This window comes from Scatophagus argus, chromosome 16, assembly GCF_020382885.2.
Source record: "Scatophagus argus isolate fScaArg1 chromosome 16, fScaArg1.pri, whole genome shotgun sequence".
Classification (NCBI taxonomy): domain Eukaryota; kingdom Metazoa; phylum Chordata; class Actinopteri; family Scatophagidae; genus Scatophagus; species Scatophagus argus.
Window position 1 is genome coordinate 8214496 of NC_058508.1, and position 21259 is coordinate 8235754.

General features: G+C 39.5%; 1 protein-coding gene across 2 annotated transcripts in view; it reads right to left on the bottom strand.

Annotated features, from left to right (window-relative positions):
• Window positions 1–1144: 1144 nt before the first annotated feature.
• The window catches only part of arhgdig (Rho GDP dissociation inhibitor (GDI) gamma), a 30352-nt gene continuing 10237 nt past the window's right edge, over window positions 1145–21259 (bottom strand). For both annotated transcript variants that reach the window (XM_046416223.1, XM_046416222.1), the window contains 5 exons: window positions 14735–14899; window positions 13765–13848; window positions 6771–6847; window positions 4976–5039; window positions 1145–3621 (listed from right to left, as the gene is read on the bottom strand). In XM_046416223.1, coding sequence (XP_046272179.1) covers window positions 3425–3621; window positions 4976–5039; window positions 6771–6847; window positions 13765–13848; window positions 14735–14899 — 587 coding nt within the window. In that variant the 3' untranslated portion in view covers window positions 1145–3424. The remainder of the gene's footprint in view (window positions 3622–4975; window positions 5040–6770; window positions 6848–13764; window positions 13849–14734; window positions 14900–21259) is intronic.

A 21259-nucleotide genomic window follows, 5' to 3' on the forward strand; every position in this document is an offset into this window, starting at 1 on the left:
TGGACACTGAAAGTTTAAAAATTGTTTGACATTGCTTTAAGGAGATGTTAATCCACCTTAAAATAGGCTTATTCCTGAGAGATAGATGAGAAGTTTGATGTCACTCTCATTTCTTAATAATTAACATGAAGCTACAGCCAGCAGCTGATTAGCCTCGCATGAAGACCAGAAACCTTAGACTGGGACACAGGCAGCACAGGTCATTATGTGTCTCAGATCTAAAGATATAACTATATCAATCTAACTAAATTTCTAACATGCAGGGTCCCCCTATATGGGACTACAGAAGCACATCCCAGAGGACACTTCAACATGTTTTATCTACTTTAAATACCGTGACACTGCTGGATATTTTACATTTTTTCTACAGTCTTATTTAACCTCATTGTATCATCTGAGAACTATTAAACTCACCTTATCTTAAATCTAACACAGTGTCGTATAACTGCTGGTGTGATGATACCTTTTGGGTCATTTCATACTGCAGCTGAGGAGGCAGAGTAAATGAGAAAAGAGTTGGGATTTCTTCAGACACCTTGGCAAAGGATTTACAAGACAAACTCGTCGAGCTCCATGTGTACTCGAAGCATGATGAAATATTCAGCAGTGACATTTCTGTGTGCAACAATTTACTTAAACTTGTAGAATGCATGTGACTTCTATCATTGTGTGTTCATATTTTAAATCACGTGACATAATAAAACATCTATTTATAAACATCTGGTATACTTCATTAAGTATCATCAGTCCACAGAAACTTCTCTCCACTTCCTGTCCTGTTATGTGTGTATAAGGGTAACAAGCAAACACACGCTTTTGTTTTCTCGCCAAGAGAAAGTTAACAAGACTGATAACACTCTTGTGTGGTAAATATCTTCACGTTAAGTCAAGCTGTATCCTGTATGAAACTACATTTATCAGACAAACATGACAGTAAATAAGCAAATGTCTCAAAATGTCAAACAGTTGAATGCAGGAACTGAATGACACCTTACTGGTTGTTTGAATTGCCTTTATTAAAAGATACAGGATACTAGAGTCGACACCAATATTTTGAGGATGCAGCACTAGATTGTTACAGGCTGGGGCATTGGACACAGACAAATGTTTCCAGTTATCTGTGCCTTTAAAAAATATCCCTGTAAATACTGTATCTGCAGTATATGGCAACCATTGACATCTGGATATTGCGTCAGTATCTTTTTTTTTTTTTTTTCTTAAAATCACATTAAATTTTACAATAAAGTCGTAAAAAAGGAAGAGAAAATCTTGCTAAACCATGCAACACCCAACAAGCCAACATTTACAATTAGTCTTAGATCACGACGATTTCAAATGGTATTTCAATGTTCAGTATGTTCAGCAACAATGACAATATCATATCCAAAGACTTAACACAATAATGCTGTTTCTTATCTTTTTTTTTTTTTTTTAAAGAGAATTAATTCATCCCTTGATATACGTTTCAGACGGTTCACCATCGTTCAGCTACCATCTGACGATGTTTCATCAACGTTCATAGCAGAGTTTCGTTCACATCTTTGTGTCCCTGGTATACAAGAGAGGTTTAGAAAGGGCTAAGTTTGTTCATTTTCTTGTACTCAGCAAGTAGTATCAAATCCTAAAGGACATACATGCATCTCTTTCTACAATATGCACAGTTCAGTTACAGTCTTTAATTGGCGTGCTCTTTCAAAAAGCTTCATAAAGACTTGAGGAAGGTGGTGCTTTGAAAGCAAACTGCAATGTTAAAACACACCATTTCTAAATTTAATGAAACACAAGTCAAAGATCTTGTGAAAGTGAGAAGAGGTGATTAATTTCTTCATTCTACTTCATTAATGGTTTGATGAGACAATATTTGGATGACTGTTCTAAAATACGATTTTATTTTGTGTAGAGTTGATGATGCGAAATGTTACTGAATACTGTTATTGTTAAGTTGTTGTGGGGTTTTTTCTTGCACTTGGGTAATTTTAAAAAGTATTAGTGTTTGATTTGCTTACTGCAATTAAAAGGCAGTATCATGAAAACAAAGAAATTTAGGGAAAAAGTTAAAATCATGATAAAGAATAATTAATATTATGGTACTAGCAGGAGAAAACATTACCTTACAGTTCCCATAATGCCTTGGACTCCAACTTGTCCTGGGAATATTTGTTTACATTTGATCAAATTTGCACTGAATTAGCAGTTAGCTGTTAGCAGGTTTGTCTAATTCTCAGGGAAGTTCTGAAATTATAAGGATGATTTTTTTCCCAAGATCTTTAAGTGCACGGTTGTTCAGGTTAAGAGGTAATGATATCCTTGGATGTGACTGAGTTATGATTAAGATGAGTCTGGATTTTTACGCAAATCTTGCAATCAGGTGATTCAGAGTTTTAAAATACCATCATTTCTACGATACTTTAATGAGCTGTGTGCCACAAAATTTCCATCATCTATCTTCATGTAAATATTAACTCATTGAGACAAGCAGTAGGTGGCGCTAATTATCCAGTCAGGTGCAATTAAACCACAGCAGAAAAATAAAAACCGATGCAACAAGATGACAAATAAAAATGAGTGGCAATCAAACCTAAGAGGGCGGGAAAATGTCGAGAATGTGATGTTATTGTGGCATTTCTGTTTGTTTCCGTTTGTGCATCAGTTTGAGAGACATTTCAGTCTCTTCTAAACGTTTTGTTTCCACTTTTATGAGCATGAAAACAGTTGAAACTTTCACTTTGGGCCTCGGCTGCATCTCAGAATGTTGGCCTCGTTGTTGAGCGGGCAAAGTCAGGGCCAAAGTACAATAAGTAACTTGTACCTGCATGTACCTGTCCCTTTCATCTCACACTGTACTGTGTCTTTGCCTCATGTCGCTCCTCTCTGTGCTTCCTCTTTTAACTCTCTGTTAAACGTTTTAAGAAATGGTGCGACATAACCAAATTCACTCTCTATTTACATATTTAATCTCTTCTCTTTGGAAAAAGTCTGTTTGACAGAATTAAATCTCTGTAATTATGTGTTGTATATGTTGAATTTCCTCCTGTGCCTCAAACTGACTTAGTTTTTGACTGCTTTTGCAGACCCTCCACTGCTGCTTTAGAAGGCAGGAATACATGACACGGTGAGGAGGAAGAATGGGAGAAAGTACAGCAAAGGACTTCCATCCCAAAAGCCTCACAAAAAAAGAGAGGGGGGGTCCCTGTCCAAGCCCTGTTGCTCGAGGGTATCAGGAGACCTGCATCAAACAAACAAAGAAAATAAAGGTAGAAGAAGAAAATTAGGAGGAAGAAGAGTAGGAAGAGGAGTAGAGCCTCCTGTTTTGGATCATTGTAGACTACTAAAAGAGGGAAAGGAAAAGAGGGAGGTGAAGGAGTGAAAAAGGAGGTGGGGTGGAAAAAGGGAAGCATAGCATCTCTCTCTCTCTCGCTCTCTATTAATTCCAGTCCTTTTTGACATCGAGGGTCCACTCCCAGGCCAAATAGACGTTCTTGTCATCGTCGCTGAAGTGGGAATGGATCTCAAATTGGCCGCGTGACATCATACCATTGGGCGCCAAATCAGGCGGGCTTATGAACTCATGCTCCTCTGCCTTCGGGCCATAACTTCCCACCATGTGCGACACTTTGTCCACTGCAGGAAGATTCAAAACAGACACTTAGTACATACAGCCTGGATTTATCAAAGTGCTGAAAGTGAGATTTTACACTCAGTACGACGGTACTACTGTATGCTGTCTTGTGTGGCTCTGATAAATTAGTCTGATAATTAATTATCTAATTCTAAAACTAATTATAAAGTCTGATAAACTGCCTCAAGTGATGTCAGTCTGAAGTTTGAGGACTACAAGCTTGAAAGTTCTGGTGTGGGGTTAGAAAGAAATGATCTTACTAGACATCTGCTCTTCATCTCTGCTACATTAGCATCTACTAGCATAACAGCTGAATCTCTGACTGTGGGTAATGTAGTCGCCAGGTTTTGATAAGAAAGAATAAAAATAATGTGGAATGTGGAATAAAAAATATCTTTGTCCCCATCAATTTTAATGCTTTTAGAAAATAAAAGCCATCCGTTAAATATATTTTGACTCAAAGTTAAGTTTAGGAAAGCACAAGAGGCATCTTATATTGTTTGTTGAGAGTTGATTCTGAATGACTGGCTCAGAAAAAATATCCAAACAAACACATAATTGCTCATGATATCATTTTACAACTGAAGCAGCAGAATTTCTTGCCTGCTCCGGTTTGGTTTTCTTTCCGTCTTTGTCACTTTCCAGTTATTTCATGCTTATGTATAAAGATACTGCAAGTTTGATAATTCGTGTGGTAACTTCTATTCAACATATTAAGGATTTGACACAAATAAAATCTTATTTTTAAAGAAAAATATTAATAGGATTTTGCAGGAATAAAAAAACATCACTGACTAAAGCGGATCTTTGACCAATGAGGTCGATTCTCTCGCTGAGCATGTGACTCATCATGTGACCCCTTGAGAGCTGCTCCGACACCTCACTGAGCTGCTTGATAAACGTGTCTTAGTTTTTACAGTCAGCAAAGAAATTTTTCACTCCTCACTTTGCTCTTTACTGCACTCTGAGAGTCATCTTCCCGAAAAAGACGTCTTCCTACCTTGTTACGGATTCTAACTGTACACCAACTTGCATGCAGCATAAATTAGAGGTATAAATAGGGAAACTTCAGGACATGAATTGTAAATGTGTGCATGTGTCTTTTTGCCTATTGCAATAACTAATATTCAGCTTTTCTCCTGATGGATGCTTGGCAGGTTTTTAAATGATCCATTCTTACATGTATTCAGTCAAACTGCAGGTCATAACTGACAAACATGAACAATGGCTGACATTTTAGTTGCTGCGTGTCTTCTTCTCACTTTATGATCAGTATCACTGGGAAAACTAGGAGTGCAGCTTTATGTATGGTCTTAACAAGCCCCATTTGGCACATGGTGGATGAATTGAACTTACCCTTTAGTCCACGTCTTTCAATGGTATGAAAGTATTTCAAGCCAGCAACGATTTCTCTGGTCACCTGCAGACACACACACACACAGTTTCATCAAATCTTCTCTGGACTTTTCTGTCATTTATTAACAAAACTGGCATCCCAAAGTTAGCAGGAACCCGGAGTCACACTACATGAATGTGAGTGGAAAGTGTGGGTTTCAGGAAAAAACCCACAAAGGATCTCACTTATTTCCAGCCACAGATGACCTCTGATTTGCTTGTCTTGTTATTCTCACCCTGAACAGTCTTTATGTCTAAACCGACAGACACAGACACAACATGCCGACTCCACACAGAAAGGTGATCCCATCTGGATGGCATTTTTATTACACATTTAAAGGGATAATCCAGTGATTTAGGACTGCACTGGACTCTAGTGTGACAGATTTTTAAAAGAATGATTACATTAAAGCAGTGGAGGACTCATAAAATGGATAGAGTGCCTCTTTAGTAACTTTGTGTCAATAAATTTCAGATATCAAATAATCAGTTCAATTAACAACCAGTCTAGACTGAAATAACCCTCTTGAGGGATGCTACATGTTTTTGATTTCCTGACATTTTCCATGCTTCAGAGAACGTGTCATGAGCACTCAAACTAACAAGCTTTCGTGTTCTGGGTGAAGCTGCAGTCAAAGACGGCAGTGAAGCCGTTTTTCCAGCAGGTGTCCTCACAGCGCAGAGTCAGTCAGTCTCCAAGCCGTTTAGTTATTCTCTGCACATCTCACTTTCCCTACAGGGCCAAGTCCCTGGAAATACCCCCAGCCCCCTCATTCCCGCTATTCAGTCTCTTCATTTCAACAAAAGCTAAATTAAAGCAGCAGCTCCACTAAATTTTACGAGTATCATGAACAAACAGCAACTACTACAGCTGATTCAAATGTTCCTAAGGAAAACTCACCACTTCAGCACACTCACATCTGCTGATTAGCAAAGAGATGAAGATGCATCATGAATGAAAAATATTGGGCATATTACTTTTCTGACCTGCACGGCTTTAGAGGAGGACATGAATATCTGTGAGAGATTTCACGGCAATCCAGCCAACTGTTGATTTCACTGAAAACAACAAATGTCAACCTCATGCTGGCGCTACAAAAAAATTCCAGAAATTACAGGAGTCATTTGGTCTGTGAATGTCAGCATACATGAGTTTGCAGCCTTTAGTCCAGCAGATTTTGATATCTTTCACAGTGAAATGAGTGAAAACATAAGTCAGGGGATCAGAGTCTTTGCTCGGGTTCCACCACTGGACACAACATATCTTTACCACATTCTGTGGAAATCAATCAAGTAGTTTTTGAAATGTTTCACCGTGGACCAAAGTGGTTGACTGACAGTCAACTGTTAGCCATCAAGTCACATTGCTAGCGTGGCTGACGTCAAAGAAATCTGAGAGCAATGACTATACAGTTTCAGAAATCTAAAAAATCATCAGTTATGAGACTTGAGAAGTGAACTTAGTGATGTTAAAAGAGAAGCTGCTTCTACAGCATTAATACTTACTGGCACTATAAAACCAAACTGCGCTGAAAAGACTCATTAAAAATGATAATGGTCTTGTTTGACATTGTGGTTTGCTTGTAAAGTGCACAGTGGCTTATCCAACTTGGTCTCTCTTCCCTTCTCTCTCTACTGTATCTACTTACAGTAAATACATGATCATGTGTTTGTTCATTCCATCCATACACATATACAGCAATCCGTCCACGTTGTAATTTACAGTAAATGTCTCTGTGTCATCTCTCCATCTTACCTTGAAGTGTATCTTTAGTCTGAATGCTGCTCCTTCCTTTAAGACAACAGGCTTCTCCTTCAGAGCTTGGAGGTCTCCTGCACAGACAACAACAACAAAACATCACTCATGGTCAGCACGCATGACATCAGCTGCTGCAGTAGCTCAGGATAACTCATCGTATGATCATACTGCTGCTGATTTACACATTGTGTTTTACAGTTTCAAGCAGGAAGTGCGACCCACCCATTTAAACTTTAATTGGACATAAGGCAGAACAGAAAAAGAAAAAAAAAGGAATGTGAATGGCCAGGAGACACATAAACAAATGTGCAAAAAAAGGGATTTTGTCACCAATGAGGTATAAAGAGACACACAGTTAATTTAAAATAAGTTAAAATACAGAATACATCATTTACGTTTGCTGATGTTGGAATACGTTAGTAATTCTTAAGTTGTGCTTAGTGGTGTACAATACCCAGTATGTTAAAATCATTCAAATATGCTAAATAAAATGAATTAAAGATAATTAAAGTCATCCACTACATGTTATTTAGTGAATCCAGTAAAACCAGAATAGCTTCTCTGCACGATGACATTGTCTTTGCATGCTGTGAGGGTGAATGGGTTCATACTGAGGGGGAGGTGGGGGCATCTCAGACCATTGTGAAAGCACATTACAATCAGAAATGCATCCACTGCCTAATCACTTTATATCTCAATTTAAACCCGACCATCAGCCCTGAGTGCTTCCTAATGGACAGAGAGAAACAGAGGAAGGAGAGGAGATGAAGGAGCGATAGATGAATGAGGATGAATAAAAACAGACAGTGGTGATGTGTGGAAGAAGACAGACGGGCAAAGAAAGGAAGTGACCTACAGATAACATACACTCACACACAAACACAGCATATAGTACAGCACTCCGAGTCAGAGGTTTGATTCCCAATGGTGTCAGCCATATTAAAAATATATGCTCCTGTGGCACCTTCAGGCACTTAAAAGCCTCCAAGAAATGGCATATTGCTCTCGAACATGAGAATCTCCCAACGCTGCTAATGTTGACAGTGGCTGTTTTTACTTTAATTAAGAATCCTTATGTCGTCCCCTTGAGGTTTTTAAGTCTTATACCATCACATAACACTTGAACTCCCCATTACATGAGATTTAAAAACGTTTTTGAGCTAATAGAGCTGTTCCTCAGTGACTGGCATTTTTCACGGCTCCATCTCTGTCTTAGTCTCATTTCATTCAGTCGATCTGCCTCTATGAACTGTGGTATGTTACCCTCCTCCGCCGTCTCCTCCCTCTGATCTGTCTTCTCTTCTTCTTTCCCTCGTCTCAGAAGACGAAGAGAAAAAGGGAGAAAAGATGGTGGCCTCCCCTGAGAGCGTCTCACTGAGAAAATAGGTCAGTGTGGAGAGCTGTCTACCTGTTCTCCTCACACGCACCAACACACAGTATGTCCACACACAAGTATGTGCAGGCAGGCAAACCCACACACTAAACACACAGCTGAAACTCATAATTCTTAAATATTGCACTGATGGTACTGGCCAAAAAAAAAAAAGCCCCAAATAATAGAAAATAATTGAAATGAAAAATACCTGCTTCACTATGTTAGCTTACCCTCTGACCTCCACACGTCAGAAAAAGACATTTATTTCTTTCTGCACATGAAAAATATTTTTATGTGCAGAAATGTTTTAACTGTAGCATAAGGTACGAGTAGACATCCATTTACAGTAAATCCTGCTAGTTCATAACATGTGGCAAAAGGGCCTCCCCAGAGAATGTCCAGAACACGAGGACAACACGCATGGTATTTAAGGAAATCATGTAAGTTCAATGCCACTACATTTATGTTACAACTAGTTACCGGAAGCCCACTATTCAGAGTAAAATCTTGCATGATCAGTTTATAAAATAAGATTCTTGGGTTTGCATTTATTCTTATACAGTATATACAGTAGATAACAAAAGTGCCACCTTGATCAGCAACAACATGCCAAGACAAAGAGTCTGCAGCCAAGCCAGCAGCTCTGAGGCTTTTCTCAGACACAGCAGCGCCTCGAGCTAATTGTTAATGCCAGCATCTTAATGTGCTCATGGTGACAATGCTGACTGTGCTGATGTTTAGCAGCAAACATGTTCGCCATCTTAGTTAAGTGTGTTAAAATTTTCTAACTGGAACAGCTGAACCTGATGTGAATGTCAGTTTTTTTAGTTCATTTAGTATTTGGCCATTGAATTTTCTTCTTCTGGCAAGTCATAGAATCACCAAGTTATTCATCATTAGGGGAACGTGAACATTTATACAAATTTCATGGCAATTTAGAGATGGATAATGTGGCTAAAATGGCTGCCTATATGTGAATGCATCAATAGTAATAATGCATTATTATAAAATATCTCTTTATTTAATGATGAATGATGAGTGCTTTTTTGAACGCAGGACTTTTGCTTGTTGTTAATGAGTATTTCTACATCCTGATATTGCTACTTAATTAAATAAATGATGTAAATGCAGCACTCCCTCCACCATAACTGTGTCAAACACGGCAGTCAGATGATAAGTCTGATTTCATGCGAGCTGGGAAGCTGTTAAGAACCTTCACTGCCGCACTTTCAATGAAGTAATTAGATTTAGAGAAATTAAGCAATAAGAATGTTGGATGACAAATGAGCAATAGGTTTAGAGGAGACGACCTTCATTAAGTTCAGATACGAAATGGAGATTAGATACTAGACCCACAGCACATAATAAGTGTTGGGTAAAGATTCACGGCATGGCGTGAGTGTGTGCGTGTGTGTGTGGCAGTGAGTAAACATGTAACAGCATGCATGCTCAGCAAAGCAGCCGTGAACCCGGAGAACATGAAAGTTTAACAAATCCAGTGCTTACATTTAGGGCACCAGAGCGCTGAAAAGTCATATTCAAGGATATTGCTGCTTGGTGTAGCGCAGTCAGGCAGCAGGCCACACAGTACAGTACCTGACACACCATTTATCATAAACCAGAGTGTGGAGTTAAGCTTTACAGCATGGAAATATGGTTGTGTAGTATGTTATCAGCGGAGACACTGAATAAAAGAAATCAAATATGGCTCGAGAATAAGATGAAAACTGTTTTCATTTCAGAACTGAAACAGGACAGAAGTGGCAGCAGCAATACGGCAGTGAAATCAACTCACATAGGAACAGTAGCGTCTTCTCGTCAGATGTTAAGATGCCTTTAACATTTGACATTTAACATACCAAACTGGGTAACAGTATTGTGCTTACAGTATATGCTTTTTTTGCATGGTTGGCCCCATTTTGCAGCCGATCCACGTCTCTGGCAGTCGTATTGCTGCATCCACTGAGACACAGGAACACGTTAATAAAAGTTGTTTTTGTGCTGGCAGCTCAGCTTGAAAAGAAAACGTTTTTTCATGTTTCGGTGCGTCAACATTTGGGCCATTCATCTAAACACAAGCAACAACTGAAGTGACAAGAAACTGAACTGAGCAAGAATAAATCTAAAAGTATAGCAGCAGTGCTGATAAAAACAAGTTGGCGATATACTGGCCGATATCTGAAGCAAAAAACTATTGAGATGAATTCAAAAGTGAGACAGAAAATGAACCGAGGCGATCAGACCATCAGATAGGCTGGATACAAACCAGCAGTTTAATTCTGTACGTACAATAGCTCAATGATGAACAAAGTAGGTCCGTGATGGGCTCTCAAGGGACACTCTGCGTGATCATTTCATGGTTGGGCAATTTTCTCTCACAAATAAGCTTGTTTGCTTGATCTGGGAAATTATTTAACACCTGTTTAATAACTGAATGGCAGCTGTGGGTCTTGCCAAGTCTGACTTTGTACCTTCTTTTGTTTAGTGGTGCAGCTAAAAAAAAATAGAAGACCAGAATTAACCGGAATTATATAATACAGTAAAGATTTTGGGATAGATTCTTTAAGAGAATTCAGACTACAAGATATTTTTATCTGTTAAGATCGTCCCTTTGTCAGATTACAAATTCGTTTAGGAACAAGAATGCAAACAAATAATATTAGCTGCATTGTGTTTGAAAAAACCTAAAAAAAATTAAAAAATGAAAAGAATGATGATAACTTGTCTTTTGTTTCATAGCTTCACCGTGCAGCGTCAGCAGAATCCTCCCTCTTTCACTCTGCCGTGTTGACAGCTCAGAGCTCATCCTGGAATCAGGCACTGAAGGCAAAGATTTCTAACACGTTGGTTGTCATCCTGAGGTACGCTACTACGCAGGACAAAACTATCAATTATTGCACCTGATGCTGAATGTCTGTGAGGTCTGGCTATTATCAGGCTGATTGTGTGGTCTGAATCTGGCACCACAGTAGTTCATACAAACAAACCCATCCAGTCAGTTACGGAGGGTTTTCAATGGTCATTTTATTGTAACCTAGTTCAGAAAAATAGGTGTAAAGGCATAAGCAGAGAAAAACTATATCAAAAACAAAAACTATACTGTAGTGAGCCACAAAGACGAGGCTCTGAACACCACCTGCTCAGTTGTTGTCTGTGTTGACAGAGACTCAGACGTTCGCTGCACTCGGGGAGTTCACACCTTCTGAGTGCAGGAGGGAGCAGTTATGAACTGAGAGGTTAAGGTTGAGACACGAATCCAAGGAACCACTCAGACGTTAAAGGGCTCTGCCGGGACACCAAGTCGGGTAAGTGTCTCGTTAAGTGTCTCCGTTCTCTTCTATGCCGACTGAAACGTAGAGCAGTGATCTCTACTATGGTGCAATGTATCGCACGCTGTGTTTTGCCACCCTTTCTTCTCACTCACTAACATGAAAACACACACACGTATGCAGAGTAGTAAATGCCTGTCATCACTTACAGCACCATGCAGCATTGGTAACAGCCTAGAGTGTATAATAAGGTCTCTAATGCATTCAGCCACCAATGGAAAGCCCATTTCACGTCCAGTCTGGTGCCGGCTCGACTATCTGCCTGCAATGTGATACACCAGATTATTACGCTGCTGCTTACTCTGCAGATTAATGATTCAAGATGCTTTCCTCTCACACAGCACTCTGTAATCCCTCCTTTTCTCTTTAGCTCTGCGACACAAACTCACACGTTCATTCTACCTAAAACTGCTCTTTATTTTCATAGATTCCATGTGCAAAGTTTTTTTTTAATATACAAACAATTGAATGGATACAAGATTGTCCAGGCATATAAGATAAACATTTTCAAAGCAGAATTTAAGGTACAATGGAATCAAATCTTTTTGTAATGACAAAGAACAGTTGCTGCATTGCACCCAAGGTTTTTTGTTTGCCTGTGAGGACAAAGAGCAGTTGCTGTGAAAAATATTAGAGATGGGACACTCTTAAAACCTTTAAACTTCCCAATGCAATCATCAGGGGCTCCTTTCACAACGGGTTATTGTTCACAAAAAGCAAATACATTTGTGACTTCTACTAAGCTATCGCAAACTCACACACATTGACATTTGGAAAAACATGTCTGAATTATCGAAAGAGGAAATGATCTCATGTTGCAAATTCAGTGAAACAGGCAGATTATGTATGATCATGAATGTATTTGTAATTTAAATTTTCCCTGTCATATTCCCTCCCACCAACTAAAGCTTTAGACTTTATTTTTGTAGTTAATGTTATGTAACTCTAAACACTTGGTTTGAGTTTGGGAATCTCCTTCCTAAAACTTCTCCGTGGTATGAAAACGTAACACAGGACTGAATATTGAACATATTCGGTAAAGCTAATGAGCTGTATGAGGAGGATTCTGAGGATGATTCTTAACTATTTGGTGAATCAACGTGTTTTAGACCGTCCCTGCCTGCCTATCGTCCATGTCTTTCACAGGGCTACTCTGCTGTTGAACTGAGACAGATGTGGTGATATCTTAACTTTCAGTCTCTGGTACGGGTCAAGTTCCAAAAGCACTGCATCCCATATTTCCCATAATGCAACTTGATAACATCTTTCATCCCCTGTCTGGTAAACACCCAGCATCTGGACCTGCAGTTTGTAGGCTCCCCCTTAAACTCCACTCCTCCAGTTTGTAATACAATCTCTCTCTGTCAAAAATGTGTAGCACTCCATTCCAACCCAAGATTACTCAATTGATTTTCCATCAGCCTTTCTTTTCCTCCATCATCTATGATTGAGATCAGATCTAAAAGCATTAGATCGGTCTGCTGTGGAAGAACCAGCGTGCTCCTTCCATTTCGTGCAGTTCAGCAGATCTTCCATTACACTGTGACGCATGCACATTACAGGCTGCCAGATACTTTTTATCTGCCTGTGTTTGAATCAGAGGACACTGCATGGTACAAAGTCAGTATCGCCTAGCAACCGAGTGACCTTTCCTATTAACAGTCTGTGATTGTGTCTTTTTCTGTGTGAATGTGCATGTATGTATAAACTTGCAATAGGCAGGGAAATCCTCAAATTAAAGAAATGTCAGAGCAAATACTGCATGCAGTGAAACAGACGGACACGCACAGTTAGAGCAGCTGTTGTCCCATTTATCAGATTTACCCTGACACATGAGTGAATGATCGTGTCACACGCACATAGATTGATCCTTTCCTCAACTTTGTCCGCTGTGGGGAGTGACATCTCTCTCTCTCTCTCGTCATCTCTTTGCAGCCACCTGATTACCATACACCACAGAAGCCATCTCACTCCCCTTCTCTGCATGTTGCTTTTGCCTGTACCCAGGGGAAGATGTCAGTACTGCCCACTAAGCAAACATTTCGCTGTCTCTTCTCTCTCAAGCATGGACACACCCATTGCAGTCTTTCTGCACATAAAATGCAGCACAGTGGGGTGAGATGCCTTGCTCCAGGGTGTATCAGTGATTTGTGTCACCACACTGGGACCCAGGGGCCTAGCGGCACCAGACAACATCTACCACAGATAGCTTGGCTTGGATAAAAACAAAATCTGAATGGAGAAGAATAAACAAAAGCGTGAAAGAGTGATGAAAGGGCAAACTTACCCGTCAGGTCCACAGTGATTGGTCCAGGAGCCTCGTCACAAAGCAGGGTCAGCCTGGTTACCTGGACGTTAGGCACAGAGAGGTCTGGGGAGGAAAAGCAGAGGTTATCTTCATTCACTCTCTAATTTATTTGTGTGGTTTTTGTGTTTTAAAGGCAGAGTTTTACGTTTTGGAAAATTCTTTTATTTGCCTTCATGCAGGTTCAGACGAGAAAATTGATTCCACGCTAATCTCTGCCCTTTATGGAGCCAGAAGATGATTAGCTTAGCTTAGCTTAGCTTAGCATAAAGACAAGGAGCAGAGGGAAACGATGGGAAAGAGCCTACAGACATGCTAACGGCTTCGTACATATACAGACACTGGGACCCGATGGACCTGATGAAAAGTCATAGGATTGCCAAAGGTATCATCCATTGAGTAGGTACTGAGACTTTTCACTAAGAACCACAAATGTCAATATGCTATAGACGTAATGCTGAAATGGCAAAACAAGTTGTACTAAATATACAGAAATCCATAAATTATCACAGGCTTCGCACATTTCAGTAATTGCAGACAAAAGCGAAGATGCAAAACTAGAATTATGAGCTGACATCAGAATTCGGTGTGGACAACTTAGAAGATAAATGGTCTGTCCTCTCCTCCCCTCACTGCTTTTCCTTTCTCTCACTACAGCTTTTCCCACTGTATTAAATGTTATTAGATGTAGATGAGGTGGTGTTGAGTTACAGCAGCGTGGGAGTCAGAGCTACTGATATCAGCTGTCATGGCCCAGCTGCTGGATTAGAGCTGCTGAGGCAAGCAGGTCTGTCCCAGTGTGTGTGTGTGTGTGTGTGTGTCTGATCAGAACTTGATGACTGGAACTATGCACCAAGTCGTCATACGGAGATACGGAGCCAATGGTATTATTAAAGTCACGGCAACAGTGGATACAAGGGTGAATCACCAGATCTTCAGGTAAACAACACACCTGCTGTAATTGGTCCCATCCCCAGCAGGGTCTGCTTGTACTTCACCAGACTCTCGTCATCTTTGTCCAGTTCCTGAATTTCCTCCAAAGACTTCTGTGCTGGAGGATTGTAGTTTAGGTTTCTCTCCTCCTCAATCGACAAATCCTTCTTGTCGGCCAGTAGACCTTCCGGAAAGAAGGGAAAATTAAATTAAAAAGGCATGCTTTTACACGTCACAGCGTGCGTAGGTGGTTTTCCGGGGAAGTTCCCAACCTTCTTCGATGTCTCACATAGCCCCACACTCTGCATCGGTCCTATTACCACTTGTGGAGACAGAAGCTGGATGTTTAAGTACTCTTTTAACGAACTGTTGCAATATTTTATGGCATTACTTTAACTGTGTCACTTAACTGTTACTTTTATCACCATTATTTTTACAGTTTCAGTGAAAGTAGGCTAAATATCAGAAATGTGTGTAATGGCACACAGTTCATCAGCACCACAGATTACAACTCCAAAATGAAATTGACTTAAACTAAAACAGCTTTCACAAAACAAAAGGACTGAGTTTAGCCTTAAGTCTTTCTTCATATTCTACTCCACAACAGAAGCATCCTGTGATTAGACATCAGGGAATATTTCACACGTAGGCCAGCATACCACAGTGACATATGCTCAGTTGTATGGAATGGAAAGATTTTAAGCTTAGAAGAAGCTTTTGTTCTAACTTCTGTTCGACAAAACAGTTTATCAAATAATAAAAATTTGTCTCTGACAGTCACTTGGAAAATGCAAAGAAGGAAAAGGCAAATAACATTTGCACCATAGCTCATCTGCAGAAAATATTTCTGTTCCATTTCAGTGACTGAAAACTCAACCAGCACAGGCAGGATTGCTTTACTGTCTGGGATAAGATCCATACTACCCTATGTAGGGCAGCTCCAGCCATCCGGGGTCTGATTTCATCAGGGATTTTGATTCAATATTGAGTTTTACAGACATTCGATAATGTGTTCTGCAAGCTGAAATTTCATTTTAGCATCTCTACCTCATCCGCACCTCCAGAGAGTGACTACTTGCAGGCTTACAAAAGCTGAAATTATTTGGGTCGACAAAACCACAGTTGACAGCATTCAGCAAAACACAGCAGTGTTAGCAACAAGCATTTTTGCAAAACTGTCAGCATGTTAACAAAACAGGAGGCAGCAAATTTTCAATTCCTGGGTGAGACATTTATACCCAATAAATGGGCTCTTATTTATACACCAATATACACACTGAAAATGGTGATCAGACATTTTCATGTGGTATGAACAAACATATGTCAGCAATTCAGTTCGTCATAGTTGCAGTGAAAATGCACTGACTTCATGACTGCACTACAAGCTTAGCATGGACAATAAGAAGAAGAATCAGCTTTATTGGCAGTATATATACTTTTACATACATACACTGAATTTGTCTTTTGCTGTTAACCCATCCTTGGTTGAACACACATGCAACACATGCAAATTACATGCAGTGAAACACACAGGAGCAGTGGGCTGCCACTGACAGGCAAGCAGGGAGTAAATTGGGTGTTAAGTGCCTTGGTGGGTCATGATGTGAACTTTCATAAATATTCTCAATAAACAAACAAACAAACTCAGGAATTTTCAAGTCTTTCAAGACATTCATGCTTCTTGCATGTTGTCATGAGTTTGTGTGCTGTGCATGAAAACTCAGCTATAGACTCGTTGGTGGTTGTGAAAGAACTTCATTAATCACATGCTTTACCTTTTAATGCTCAAGGGGAGAGACATTCTGTTCTCTCATCAACTCACAAGGACAGCACACACACTAAACACAGTTAGATTTCACACAATAAAAGATTTTCATGACTGCCAGCACAGCACAATGCATAACTCCAGACTCCAATTATGTGGAGTACAGCACACACACACACGCACACACGCAGACATGAACTGTACTGTGGGCATCTATTTACTGTGGTGTAACAGGTTTGTGTAATAACCTCCGGTTCTGTTTTTACTGTTCATAATGAGACAGCTCAGTGTACTCAGAGCTGTGTGCAGACGTAATTGGCTGACACACAGAGTACACAAATGTTCAAACACACACACACACACACACACACACACACACACTTTAGTCAACAACATACCCACCAAACCTAAATCTAAATGCACAGACAGGCAATGTAACTGATTCTGTAAACATAAGAAGAAATCAAACGCCTTAAATAGGGCCATAACAACCCATCACACACACACACACACACACACACACACACACACATGCAGTTCTTCAGGTGTGCCTGTGCTCTCTTCTGTGCTTACAACAGCACCCCACCCAGTCAGGACTAAACCCGCCTGCCTTCTCCCGTCACCATGGCAACCCTTTCAACTCCCCTTGCAGTGACATCACCTTCGCTGTGGCTGTTTTATATGACTGGATATACACAGTGGAGTATTTATTTTCACTTGCAAAACACACACACACACACAGGGAGAAAAAAAGAGAGAGAGAGAGAGAGAGAGAGAGGAGAAAAGTATGTTTGCAACTTCTTGGTTGTAGATTTACTTAAATCAGTATTTAGTACATTTCATCTCAGACTGTTTTTATAATACAGGCTTTTTACTGTGAAGGTTTTGCTTAAAAAATGATCATGTCTGATTTATTTCTCCTGTTTAAATCTACATAGATTTTTGGATGATTTACAGGGTTTTGTGTCCATATAGCAGAACACTGAAAAACTGAAAAAAAAACACATAGTGTACAATTTTCAATTTACAGTTTCCAGTACAAGTGCATTTTTCACATCTATACGTAAGTAGCAAAATCAGCAAATAAATTAAAAAGTGGACTTTTTCCACATTGTCCTGCTGTCTTCAATTTTGAAGAGACCCTTAAAATGTTCTTTAGACAATAATGTTCTACATATTTCATTTATCAAAAATTCATACAATGTGAAATGCCATAAATTAGGCAAACCTATTAAATCTGCTTATTTTATGTATTACGGAAAATTGTTGTCTCAGAGATCTCAGAGAAACGTGAGGAAGTATGGCACCATCACTCATCAAATATCAAATCAAATATCCTAAGTGTCTCATTGACAGAAATTAATCGTAGAAACAAGTTGCTGATTTAAAAAAAAAAAAAAATGTTTAAACACAAAAACGTTGATTTCTCCTTCTTCCTTATGCACATACAAACACGCACATTTAACTCTGCACTATGTCAGATACAGCGCATGACTTCATAAATGATTCACCCAGTCATATTTTCCTATTAAACTCTGCTGCCAACCCCCACATGAGCGTGTGCGTCCACATATGCACATAAAACAGCAGCGGAAAATGTGCTTCTGAGCTGCTAATAAGACAAGTTTCCCTGACATCTGAGGCTCCTCTTTGATCTCTGGACTGCTGACCTGTCACAGTAACCGTATCAATTAATATTTATTTGAAAAGGCAGGGTTTGGTTCACAGAGATTGCGTCTCTTGTACGAGTGAGTGTTTTAATATGAATTTCTTTCAAAGCAGTAGCATGTGGTAACAGAAACCTGTCAGCCTTCTCATTTCTTTTACCATGAGTTACACTGAGTCTGCATGAATTTGATGTACAGACTGATGTTTAGGCTATTTTTGGAAAAAGTATGGATATTACATGCAAATTTAGTCTCCTAATGTGATGACCTGAAATGGTTTCTGTAACATTTTGCACATGGAGCCCCTTATTAAGATGTAATTTTAAAAAGCTTATTAAGAGCTTTTTCTACAATCTGTGAAAATTCCTCCTCATCCTGCATCATTCAGTAAGTTTTATGAGTTACAGTTTTTTTTTCATTGCCCAAACTTGAAAAAGCAGCAGAATTAAGCCAAAACACATGGTTCTAAAACCCTCCATATTGTGTGAATCTGGTGTTAGAAACAAGCTAACACTAGCAAAAAGCCAGCAGTGTGCATGCGTGTCTGTTCTTGTACATGTATTGGTGTGTGTGTGTGTGTGTGTGTATGTCTGTGGTCATACAACTGTTTCAGCCCCCATCTGTGATGTGATATTAACTTGTGGATTTTTTTTTGATGGCCATGCCACTGACCCATTGCCCCTGTAGTTTCTGAAAGCATCTTCTGCAACATTTTACATCCCTGCTGTGAAATGTGCCCTACAAGTGTCGCAAGAGAAATGTGAGTAGAGGTGTGTTTCCAAAGACAGAAGCTATTGGGAAACAAAAAAATGAAGAAAAATATATACATATGAAACAGCGCCAAGACACTGTCACTGTCATGTAATAAAGACATCATCACTGCGTCATTAAGTCCGTGTTTATATTATTCATGTGCATGCAGTGCACTCTGGATGCTGTGTGAGTGCCACAACCTAATAGTCAAATTTCTGAATGGATTTGGCATTTTTGCTGTAGCTAACTATTAGTATGTGTCAGCAGGGGAAGCCAACATAGCTTAGTGGGAAAATCTATAAACAGTCATTTGACTTGACCAACCATAGCATAAAAAGTGCAACTACTACAAGCACGGACAATTTCATTTAAAATGTCTATCAAAACAAATGTTTACATATCTCAATGTGCTTCGTCAGGTTGGACGGTGAATTTGAAGTTTGCAGGCGGTGAACAGACCAAATATTTTAATCAATATGAATTGTTCTTCATTTAAACAATCTCAAACATGGATTTCAGATAAGGAAATGACCATTGCAATTTAGAAAAGGGGATGAGTTCATTTACAGTGAATTTTAAGATGTTATTAGTTGGAGACCAAGTGTAATTAAACAATATGACTGTACTCTGTTATTAGAAAATAGGCTGCAGTTATTATTGCATACCTAAAAATGCTAACAGTATTTTCCTGTTCTCAGCAGAGCAGATGGCAGGCAGCAGAGACTAGAACACTCATTACAACCATAAGAGACTTGACTTGCACTTGGGAGCACTGCTGCTTTAAAGTAACAAATGAACAGGAACTCTCTAGTTACCCGTCACCTACCAAGTTTTTTCCCTCGTCAAATCTTTTTTTTTTTTTGAAAATATTACAGAGGATCATCAACCAGTATGTGCACAAGCACAACACTCAGACTGACTGTTCATCTGTTTATATAGCTAAACCAACATGCTTAGTGAAAATCAACACAGCAATCTGTTTGGCAGGCAAAAGGTGGCTTCAGGGGAGGAAGGATTCAACACACACACAGTGAACGTAGTCGCAAACATCTCAATCCAAAATGTGATAATTGTATTGTATCTGTATACACTTTGCATCCTTGGTAAAGAGGGAAAAATCCAGTGACTTTGGATCAGGGGTGTCACAATATACTGGAATTGACAATAACTGTGATGTTAAAAACTAACTTGTTGATATTGTGTTAACAATACACTTGAGTTTAATTCAATTGCCTAAAGAGATAGATATGAAACAAAATAATAATCTTTGCACTTTCTTGCAAAGGGTTAAATTGACAGCAGCTAGTCTGGCTCTGTTTAAAGGCAACAAATGTTTCCTAATGACTTTAAAGAACAACCTCTCATCACTGTTATTATTATTAAGAGTGGAGTGGATCTTCTCATCTAATTCTCCGCTAAACAACAAGTAATTGTAATTCCCTTTGCATGTCAAGTGCACATAATTCTGGTGTTCATGTGCAGGATGGAAGCTTCGAGATGGAAGTGGAAGGAAGAAAAACTCTTTTGACATTTATTGCCGCTACTGTATTATTAATGGGGGATCATCTCACAAACTGAACAGGAAATGTTTAACATCATCCAAACTAAACAAAGTTAAACCGTTTTTTCTCTTCCTCTGCTTTAATAATTGCTTCCTGTCTGCGTTCTCTTCCCTTAACCCAGATAACTGCTCACTGTGTCAGGAAAACACTTTCTCCTCACTATGTGTGTGTCTACTACATGTGTGTGTGAGAGAGAGAGAGAGAGCATGTTTGTGTGTGTGTGTGTGTGTGTGCAGTAAACGTTGATTTGCTGTTTTTTATAGCCCTTTGAGGCCCGCTGTCATTGCACTGTTCTAATACTATAACGAGACCTCTGGGACACTGAAACACACACACATACAAATGGTCACACACACACACACACACACACAGAGAGAGAGCAGAAGATAAAGAGGAATCTTTCAGTGCTTTGAAAACAACAGCTTTTACAATGAAGGAAAAGGCAATAAAGGAATAATGACCGACATAACAGCATTACGGCGGGCCGTGTGAGCCCGGTTTGCTTCAGTCTCCGAGGCTGCTGTCAGTGCGTGGCCTTTTCAGACACAACACGAACAGAATCGACTTGTCACCTGCAAGGTTTACACGTAAGGCTGCAGACACCTGGAGACCCTCATAATTCTTCTCCATGCTGATAAAAGGCTGACACATGACAAACAAGATACCAGCTGCTGATACCAGCTGCTGATATTTACCATGCTAAGGACATGTCATGACTGACAATGCAGCTTGTGTAGTGAACTGAATTACTGACACTTTCGCAGTCAAATGCTTTGCATGTATTGTTACACTCATCA